General features: G+C 42.1%; 1 protein-coding gene across 1 annotated transcript in view; it reads right to left on the reverse strand.

Moving 5' to 3' along the window:
• ntrk3b (neurotrophic tyrosine kinase, receptor, type 3b) overlaps positions 1 to 11,585 on the reverse strand; it is a 160,263-nt gene that overhangs the window by 82,321 nt on the left and 66,357 nt on the right. The window contains 2 exon segments of the mRNA XM_019866554.1: positions 1,058 to 1,212; positions 10,431 to 10,499. Coding sequence (XP_019722113.1) covers positions 1,058 to 1,212; positions 10,431 to 10,499 — 224 coding nt within the window.

Below are 11,585 nucleotides of genomic sequence, written 5' to 3' on the forward strand. Positions count from 1 at the left end.
TATATATATATAAAATAATAACAGCACAATGGCAGTGCGCCAATGCTCAGCAATGAGTCACTGTGCCACTCGACATTTGATTCCATCCGAGCGTCAGTTTGTCACTGCTCCCTTCCATTCCCCCCGAGCTTGCACTTGTCTTCATGCTCGTACACTCATAGCATTTTGCTTGGTCGCTCAAGGGGCAGATTTTCACACGTGGAATTTATTGTGTTCTGTATTAACGTTATTTGAAGTTATTTGTCACGTTTATACACCCACAATGTAAATTTGTCTGTCCTCTCCACGTCCAAATATAAAGGAACACGAACACAAACAATCGAGGGTGGGGACCGATTCAAGAGGTTTGCAGAAATATTAAAGTCACCAGCGGTTGTCACCAGCTCGTTTTGTATTTAATGAGGGTACCCACTTATGTTGTCTGTTGCTACACAAAGAACAGTGACAAATGTTCCGGACACGCACTGACCACTACATCCTTGTCGGCACAGAGATATTTGCATGCAAAATGTGAGTGAACCACATTGAAAGGGAATGAGAGGAGCCACTTTTATTGTTGGCCAATGGAGTCAACTTTGTTCACGCCCACAATGGCGCATATCGCCGTTTTAAAAAAATATGCCGTTTTTTTGGGGGGGGCGGGGGTGTAAATGTCTCGGCGCAAATTTATGCCATGTGATATGTGCCAAATGCAAAACTCGAGAGTCCATATACATCGACATAATTACATTATATGGGCGCACCTTCCCAACCAAGGTGCCGTGGCAAAATGGTGTCCCAAGGAAGAGCTTCATGGATGTCGCGTGAATTTATCTAATATCATTTATTTTGTACAAAAATGGTTATTTTACTGTGAATGCGTCTGTCAATCTATCTTTGTCAGCAACATGCAGTGACAGGCAAAAAAATAAAAAATCTATGCCCTTCCACTAAATGGCAGAAGGATCAACGTTTACATCGGTAAACCGTTTTTATTTATTTCCATACACATCAAAGAAAAGAGCTGTCTTTGCATTCACACCTAGTGACCACAGAGCAAGCCTCCGTGTGTACTCACCACAGTTTGGTATGTACATGTGGTGCAGCTTCATCTTGGAGGCTCCGCTCCTACAGTACAGCTGTTGCGTGTGAAGGCCGGCCTCGCCTCGCTCCTGCCACAGCTGGATCCAGCGGATGTTGCAGCCGCAGTCGAACACTACGCCGTCCAGGCGCCTGTGACCGGCACGCACGCATGCACGCACACGCACACACACACACACACACACACACACACACACACACACACACACACACACACGCGCGCGCACACACACACAGACGATTTTTAAAAAGAACAAGGCGATTGAACCCGTATACATTTGCTCTGGTCGCATGGGTTAAGACAGACGACTGTGCTGTGCACCGCGCGGCCACTGTAACCTTTAAATGTAATAACTTGTAGAGTGCATTTGAAAGTATATGCACCACTCACATTTAAGAGGTTGCATCAGCAGGTTTCTTTCCAATAGTCATCTTAAAACGCTTCCTCAAACCGGAGCATTTATGGAGCATGGCTGAGATGTAACTATGTCCGTGATGGAATTAAACTTTACTTCATGAACAGCTTTATTCATTCTGAATGGCAAACAGTACATGATGGAATGGATATGATCTGTGGGCTACAGAAGAGAATGTGTAAAGAAGCAAGAACAGTTAGCAACATTGTGTGTAAAAACACAATTATAACGAGCGGTACCCTAAGGAGTGAAATGAAACGATACATGATTAGTAATATATGAATTGGATATGACACCATGCAACTTTATGTGCAAATGTGAACAACAGCAGAAAAAAAATAGTTCGCAGCTTTGTATGTACATAAAAATGATCACCGTATCATTATACATCAATATTATAAACAGTCATGTCGATGTTTGAGAGTCCTGACTAGGAAAAGGCGAAAATGAGCTGGTGGGTGGCGCAGAAATTTGAGATTTTCATTTTCAAAAAGTAAAGATCTAATTTTATTGGCCACATATAATTTTGTATTTCCTGTTTATGACAACACATACCATATCTACACACAGAACAATTTACTGAAACATCAACCCTTTACGAAACCGTTTCGGACATTTTCCATAAGGAATTGTCAAACTTTGAGTGTCAGGTATGTATTGTGTTCTGTCATTCCTGTAGTTAAAAAAAAAAAAAAAAAAAAAACATGAAAAAATTTAATGCTACAAGCCGCAATGTTATGACACAGCGGTCCTCCGAGGTCAATTATCACAGTGGTTTGGTGCACCAGCAGCAATAATAATGACAAAGAGCCTTTCACGGGCTCGTCTGTTAGGAATTGATGTTTTCCCCCTGGTTATTTCCCGAATGAATGACAATCCAAAATCACTCAAGTGCCCCGGCCAAACTACCTGTCACACAGCAGACTGTGAGTTTATCTGCTGAATGCTGACTAGATGAAAGGTGCGGCGTGGTGCGACCTTCAGAAGTCTCTTCTTCGCTTCGCTGGCAAACAACTCACAAAATGTGGCCGAGACTGTGAAAACTGCATGGAGCTTTTCCCTCGTGAAGGACAATGGCGGTAAGAGCCACAATCATTCACATGCATCGACTTATCTCTGTCCATGAAAACACACACACACACACACACACACACACACACACACACACACACACACACACACACACACACACACACACACACACACACACACACACACACACACACACACACACCCTGAGAATATTGACTTCATCCGACAAACTCCAAATATCTGGCGTCCAAACGATCAAACAATGGCTCCGCACCAAAGCGTAATATATTCTTGCACAAGCTAGCGGTCTGACACTTTCCCATGCCAAAAGTTCAAATGTCAAATGTTCAGAACCACAATTCTCGGGCTCCATTAGCAAGCCGGCGGGTGTCATCAGGCTCCGCGCTGAATACATTCCACCGCATTCTCCCACTGTCACCCCCCTGCGTGTTCTTGTGTCCAATTTCCGAGCAGCGATTGGCCAATTTTGTCAGGATGAATGTCCATCCAAATGTCCTTGACAGGAGTCAATGAGCATGAAAGCATGAATAATATATGCGATGGTTATATACAGTCTATATGAAGCCATGAGAATAGATTTTCGTGAGTGACGAGGACTGAACCTTCTCATGTGAGACATGACGACCGTATTTTCCGCACTATAAGGCGCACTTAAAAGCATTCAATTTTCTCAAAAGCCGACAGTGCGCCTTATAATCAGATGCGCCTTATATGTGGATCAATATTCGGATTTATTGGATGTAGTATTTTAAATTTCTGTAAAGAGCTTGGTTACAGCTGCAGCGGTTGTGGAAGCTCTGTATAAATAAAGCTGTGTTGTATTGTATTCCCTTTAGCATAGCTCCATCTAGTGGATAATGCAACCGCAGCCACGATAGTATCTTCTATTGTTATAATCCCGTGCACCCTATATATGAAAATAGTTTTAAAATAGGCCATTCCTCGAAGGTGCGCCTTGTACTCCAAAGTGCCTTATAGTGCGGAAAATACCGTACATAATTGACGAGGTGGAGCTCTCGAGACTTACCTCTTTCAAGGAAAAATGACACATTGTTTGCCGAGAAGTTTGTGCCAAGACTACAGAACCGATTCTCACAGATATTTAGTGGAAGTAATCAAGAAGGAATCTGTTAGCAATTGAGTGGATATCGTTGGGGTTTGACAGAGGTCTGGGTCTGATATGGTGCAATTCCACGTCATGTGGGAGAAGTACTTGTGAGGAACTATGTTACACAAATCTACTCAAATGTAATGAATGTAGTCAAAAAGTCCAATAACCATTTATTACACCTTCAACGAAACAATCAAAATCTTTACGAGGGCTTGTAATGTTTGCTGTGGAGGTAAAACAGAACCTGCACACTGTGTTAGTGTTGTTAGAATATCAATTATACGAAACAAGATCACCACCATTGAGTTCAGGTTTGGTTTCTAACTCGTAATGTTAGCGTTGGAGATGTGAACAAATTATTGGTGGGGATTTCGTGAATTCCCTACTCATTCGAGTACGACACCCTGGAAACGGTGGACTGCCAGTACGTTTCACAACATCCTGTCGGTCCTGATTCTCGCGCAATCCCGTCGTCATGATTTGTGGGTCGCAAACTATGCGGTTCTCTTTCAAGCGAACGAAAGGAGATGCCTCCTGGTTGGGAACCAATTTTTTAGTTCTTTTTTTTTTTTCCACATTTTTTTTTAAGCCGCATGTGATTGGTTAAGAGGTGCGCTGGCGTTTTGGTATCTGCACAAAGCAGAAGGGTGAGGTCAAAGGGACCTACAAGAATGGCTTCCTGCATTTCTTTGGACATTACTTTTACGTGGGTCTTCTCACAATGGTTACGAAATTTTCAAGTAGCAATCCTAATTTAATGGAAACCTCGTGGTTGGTCTTCTCCTTGCGAAGTGAACCACAGAGAATTGGCGCGAGGCAGAGCAGGGCAAACGAACCTCAGCCCAGATCCACCCACTGCCTTCTATTCCACTCTAATGAGGCAAATTGCTAATACTGATTACCACCCTGATACATTACACACCGTCCCCCTGGAAACGGTCGATTAGGGCAAGCACGCTACAACAAATAGCTAGATGATGTGCTGGAGGATGATCCATCACCTCATGTGCAGTTATTTATGCCATTTCAGGCCATAGGAGCAGAATCCAGATGTTTATGAATATTCATGAGGGATGCCAATTGTCAGCTTTATGGTGCCTGTTTAAAATGACATCAGTCACGAAAGCGGGAGGCTACGACTGAAAGTCGGATGTCTTGTGGCACAAAGATGTGGGAACACTATAGGGAAAAGGCTTTATGTCCAAAAAAATCCAAAATAGCGGGGCTACCATTTTGATATCTTCAAACGATAAATTTTAGGGACAAATGGATGCGGTTTTCAGACATTCGGCGACGTTAAGCATTTTTACACCTGCGCAGTCAGTGGTGACGGTGGTCTGCGGGAGCTTCACCGGCCACGGCGGGACGGGGGTGATGTCCCTCGCCTCAATAGCGAGACGATCGTGTATGCGGAAGGAGGCGTCCGGTAGCTGAGCTTGAGGAGCTGCAGATGTTAAAGGTCGCAACTTCATTAAAGCCAGAAAGAAGCCGTTGCTGGGGATTGGACCGCCATCCGTCCAGGTCAGTGGAAGCCATTTCATTCCAAACTCCGACTAAGGACATTTCATCCTTCAAGACCGAATCATTGAAATGATCGCTGCAAATTACACTCCTCTCGCTGAGTGCATTGTGTTTTGTGTTGCTCAATTCTTCAACTTTCAAGAGAGAAAAAAAAAAAACACGTAAAAAAAAAAAAAAAATTGTCTGTTTTTGTTTTCGCATTGACGTCATCAGGTTCACATATTTTTTTTACTGAAAGGTGGACGTTCTGAAATCTGCTAAAAAAAAAAAGTCTAAAAATCACTGCAGTCTTTGTGTTTCTATGTTGATACTGTACTGCAGACACACACACACACACACACACACACACACACACACACACACACACACACACACACACACACACCTCAGGAAAAAAGCTTCCAACATGTAGATAAATCCCTGCTTTTGCAACATATAAACGCTTAGTGTCTTTGACAATGTTTGGGGTCTTTTCTCGTCATATGGTAAACAATATGAAAAACCAATTATCGCCAAGCTTTTGTCCAGGGTGTCTGCTTGGATTGCTTCCAACTCACTCGAGCTCCTCATGAGCAAAATCTTCATAGAAAATGCAGAGATGAATTGGACGGCAATGCACTTTTTTGTTTTTTAACAGTGTACAACCCAATGCATCTTTATTAAGAAGACTGCAAAGCATCAACTGGAAAGCCATCAGATTCCCCGCAGCTGCACTGGCATTGAAATAAAGACTTTTTATTTGAACCTTTCGTCACGTTTTCGTGTTGCCAACATGCTGCTCTTTAAATGCACAAAGCTTTTCCCCTACTTGAGGAGGAGGAGAAGGATAGATGGAAGTGGAAATGGATACCAGAACGTCATGGCAGGAAGGTTAAGCTAAAATGGAGGTGCTTGCTAAGTTTTATAAATATGTAATGAGTCCTAGTTGAAAGTAGTAACTTTTGAATGTGCACTCGATTTTTGCCTTTTTTTTTTGAGTAATTGATATTTTTTTCCCCCTCTCTATATCGCTCTAAATTGATTCCAGCCTGGCGTGTGTACCTTTTAACTTGATCCACACACATACGCTTTTGTAATTCTCACTCTGCCTACTTTGATGTTTTTCAACCGCCGCGCTCCATTCTGCTAATAGTTTACCCCCGGTGCCACGGAGCGCTAATAAAACCTGGGGTTCACGTCATGTAATTTACCTGTCATGCGGCCTTTAGGAGGCGCGCTTAATTTATTATAATCCTAGTGGCAGAGATTACAGGTTGGATCCATTCACGTTTGGCCACGTAGTCAAAGAAAAATCCATTTCACAGCACAAGGCAGAGCGAGAGAGCCAAGTTTGACTTTGCATCTCAAGAAGACGTGCTAACAGAATAAAAGGATTCACCGCCGCTGGGTACAGAATATTCCCTTCTTTCCGAGCACAAGACTGCTTCAAATAATCCTCGATCATCCTTTCCCGACGGAAGCCACTGTAGCACGCCTCCACCATCTTAGGTTTTTTTTTTAAGGGGGGTGGGGGGGCTTAAGGGCACGCAGACAAAGAGGCAAGGCAGTGTCACATAAGAGCATTTTCAATGCATATGCCACTGATAGATGACTTTGTGTCTGACAGAAAACATATACATAAAATGGCTGCCCCGTTGTGAGATTTGCAGATGAAGGATGAATGGCTAGAAATGCCCAAAATAAACACGCTACCGTCACCGTTGCCTGTTGCTGTTACTCGGTGTGATGCCGCGCAGTCTTTCAACTTTGCTGCTACGCTATCAGTCTCAAATACATTTGCAACATTGTTTCAAGGACAGTCCACAATCTCCACTTTGCTGTCAAGCTTGCCTCAGTCCTCATTAAATTTGCATCGTTGTAATATTTGAGGACACATGACAACAAATGATTGAAAAATAATAACAATTCCTAAAATAATAATAATGGGTTATCTTTTACCCTGCCTTAGTTGTGAATACCACAGTATGATACTCCACAGTCTCCACTTTGCTGTATAATGAGAAAATCACTCTCTAAGAATAAATGAAAGAATGAATGAATGAATAAATAAATATCGTCCCATGTCTTTTAAGGCGATTGGAAGCCATTTTACATCGACACTATGGCTGATCGGTGCATAGCTATGATGTCAGGACTCTATCCCTTGACGGAGTGACTCATTTTCTGCTACTCCGACTGACATCTCAGACAGACATGGAAAGTGATATATACAAAAAATAAATGGAATGCTTGCCACTCATTTGAAGTCACACTGTGGTCGCGCTTCTCATGTACAAACAACAAAGGCGCCATTTGTATGCATCCAAGTTGGCCGCTCTGGAGGAAGCACAAATCTGAGGCCGTCGTGCTTGCTGAGCCAGAATGAGGGATTTTGGTTCTGTGGAGGCTGAGCTTTGCCCCGGCTTGTTATTTGCTGCGTCTTGTCATCCATATCCTAAAATATCTGCTTAACTGATGAACTCGCTCCTCTCCCGATGGATTGTGGGAAATAGGCAGCTTAATTCTTAACTCCATTGCCTTGTTCAAAACGACACAGTTTCAAAGTTGTGTAAATGATCTTTGTCAAACAAATAAAGACCGATGCAACTGTTAAGTCCCATGTCCACCATTAAAATATATTTTTTTTTCGTTTCCTTCCTTGGGGCATGGCAAATTGTTCAGCATATGTAGGTAAATATATGTGAGAATACATTTGTTGGTACTTCAAAAAGAGTATATGCACAAAATAAACATGTTATTTAAGTAGCCCTATCTTTTGATTGTTTTTTTTAAGTAAATGAGGAGGGGAGAATGGTGACGTCTGTGATAATTTTTAAAAATATTTCTCTCTAACGTTGAGCTCTTTTGACGAAGGGTGCAACAAGTTATTTCAGTAGCTCTATCTTTTCATTGTTTTTTTTTAAGTAAATGAGGAGGGGAGACTGGTGACATTTTTTTTTAATTTTCTCTCTAACGTTGAGCTCTTTTGACGAAGGGTGTTCAAACGGCTTTGCAAACTAGTTTTGAGTGTCCTTGAATGAATGGCATGAAAAATGGCTGCGCAACAAGAAAGAGAGAATGCATGACTTCATCTCAAATACAAGTTACAAGTGACCCCCTGGTCTGGATCAGCTGTGGGGTGAAATGTAAATTTAGGAGGGTTATGATATTGAGTAGAGCTACTGAAAGGTTTCTGTTCAAAACATTTTCTCTAATGCTGTGGTTCTGCAGAGTACAGGACTTAAAATACATGAAGATATGAACACTGAGGAGACTAAATTTGGACAAGAGTTGCCACTGCGCACAAGCAACGACAGCCTCACTTCTTGGGGGCAAGCTTATTTTCCATTTTAACTTTCTCAGAATGCATCTTCTGCTCGGCTTCCAGCGGCATCTTGACAGCTTTGTCAGTTATTGCTTTTTTTTTTTTGTTTTTGTTGTCTGGCTTTTGGGAATGGTCGAAAAACTGCCAGGCTAAAATTCAGCCAAGTCGGTGTTTCTTCAGTAGACGGTGTCGGAGCTGGAGCAAAAGGTTTGCTTGGTAGTAAGAGCAGAAGCTTGGTCAATAGCTAGGTCAGAAGGTTGAAGCACATGCTTAGTGGGTTGGTAGAGTTGGATCGGGATGTGCTGTTACTTGTCAAGTTAGTCCCATTTCTCAAATGTGGCTCGATTTTATGGTCAATGGTTTTGCCAATAAAAGTCTGATTCGTACTGGATGCATTCGGTCAAATTGAGCTCGGGGTAAATTGTATATAATTAATTAAGTTACACCTTACCCAAGGCAAGTTTGTTTCAACTGTCCCTGAGTGCATTAGCAATGCACTAGTTTAACATATAGCTAACTGAGTAAAAACATTATCAATTTGAAATAAATACACATACACGTAACCAACATGAGATATGTTTGATGAGTTAAATTACAGAGCAGGCTATGTAATCACACAAAAAAACGCTATGACCTCAAAATGCTGTTTTCCTTAACATTTTTTGAGGTAATAAAGTTTGGAGCACTTGCAAGTGTTACCAGCAACCGCTGATGCAACTGTCCCCGGTTCCCCCACCCATTCTAATGAGAGTTGATAAAATGCTAAAATGCTAGCAGGCGGTATGTTTAAATAGCATTCTAATATACAGAATATATATAAATAATAACTAAGAAAGCCAGTTGGTTGGGGATTTACATCAAGCCCTGTTTTTTCTCTACTATTGTTGATCAAATGTTAAAACACTAGCAGCTGGTATGCCGGAGTCCGACAGCCGCTTGCCAGATAATGAGCCATTCATGTAACTATAAAACAAGGTAGATGGCTCCCACTTGTCACACACTGAGCCAACACCTAATGTTGCAAAATGTCATCTACTAATAATCTAAAATGTCATTAAAAGTGCTGGCAGAAATAACTAAGCGTGTTACATTATCAGCTGCAATAGTCCAAGTGGACAGCTGGTCAGACAGCAAACATTACAAAAAAAAAAAAAAAAAGTTTGTACTTTTCCAAACAGGAACAAAGAGGCACTGCGATGATGATGATAGAGTAACACCAGCAGGGGGTCCCGCTGGCTATTTGAATCCCACGCAGGAACCACAAGGAAGAAGAACTAAGCAAATATCTGGAGGCGAATGCTGCAATTTTGGTGAGCAGCAGTCATAAAAAAGGGGGGGGGGGGCGGCTGTTTATTTACCTTACATAGGTGCAGCTGTTTTGGTTAACCCAATGTCAATACGTAGTCTTGATGACGAAGTATGATGCTATCTTTTTTTGTTGTTGTTTTGTTTTTTTGTTTTTAACTGAACAGAAAAAAACCACCATAACCTAACCACATATTGTTTTTCAATGAGTGGAAAATGAAGGCCTCTACTTGACGGAGGCGTTTATTCATCTCTATTGTGGTAGCCTGTTAACTGGTGGCTGACGGAAGTAGTGAAGCATAAATTAGACATCACAGTATTTCCTAAACTGGCTGGTGGCTCAAATATTCATAATTAGCATGAGAACGGGTTACTGGGGGTGGGCCACATGCTCATCAACCACGCCGCCCCTCGATTTAATTATTTCCACTGCGTGTTAATTGAGTCAACAAATTGGCTTGTAAGATCAGCGTATTGCCTTCAGGTCTACTCTCCGCACATGCAGCCCAGACAAATGAGACGGACAGTACAACAAAGGCGAGAGTTATACTGGAAAGAATACGATCAAAACCAGCGATGTGCGCGGGTTAGCATTGATAAATAGCTGCTCATAAGAAAAGTTAAAGAAAAAGCGACTCACAGCTCGGCAAGTTGAAGGTGCTTGAAGAGCTGCCAGGACAAAGTGCTAAGAGGATTCTTCGACAGGTTTCTGTAAAGGAGAGAAGACACAGACTGAAATGAGACAAATGGTGCATTCACTGACAGTAGTCTTTGAACACAACACAACAAAAAAATATGCCCCATGTTGCCACGCTTAGCGCTGTAACATTTTGCGCTCCATTTTTGGGAGGTTTCTACTTCCTGTTTCCAATTCCCATTGGCTTGCTAGCACTCAGTATTTACCAACTTTTTTTTCATGGATATTTTTAAGTTATTTTTATTTCTATTCCCCAATTAACATGACATCCGTGTTTGATTTTACTCGACACTTGTGTGACAGTTACGAATCTTATCGACTGCTCTGCTCTGCTAGCTTCAGCCGTTGCATTAGCTTCTCGTAATAGCCGCCCCCGACTGGCTAATGGATCTCAATGGGAAATGTTACTACAGGAGAGGAGATGAAAAAAAAAAAAACAGGTTCCAGTTGTAATTCATATTGACTCATTTTTGCAGCTATGTTCTGTTTTTGTTTCCTCACAATCCAATTGCACATTTGCTCTTTGAGGTCATTTTAATCGTTTTGCCTTGCTCTTGAATTACATTTCCACTCTCTTTCTCCCTTTCCATTTGCTGTACGATATCAATCTGCAACAAAATAAGAGCCCCCGAGGGGGTAAAAACACATCTGCAGGCTTCCGGATTAGAGAATGGAAATAAGCACTATTGATAGAGAAGAGACCAAACTGAGACAACTCAATAAAAGAAAGTTGAAAGCTTTTTAAGTGGAATAATTCAATCCGCTGGGACGCCACGGGCCATGTGGGCGAAAGACGCAGAATTAGAAAAAAAAAGAAAAAAAAAAGGCAGAGCAACCAGTCATGGAAGCGCAATGCGTTTAAAAATGAATGTGGGGCATCTGTCCGTGCGCTCGTCAAGATTTATGGCATGTCGGAGAGAGTGTTAGCGTTAGGTCATAAAGCGCAGCAACAAATCCCATTATTAGCCCAGATGGCCGCACACGAATTCCACACACACACATACACACGCACACACACACACACACACACACACACACACACACACACACACACACACACACACACACACACACACACACACACAAGAGAGACAGAAC

Source organism: Hippocampus comes, unplaced genomic scaffold, assembly GCF_001891065.2.
Source record: "Hippocampus comes isolate QL1 unplaced genomic scaffold, H_comes_QL1_v1.1 scaffold82, whole genome shotgun sequence".
NCBI lineage: Eukaryota > Metazoa > Chordata > Actinopteri > Syngnathiformes > Syngnathidae > Hippocampus > Hippocampus comes.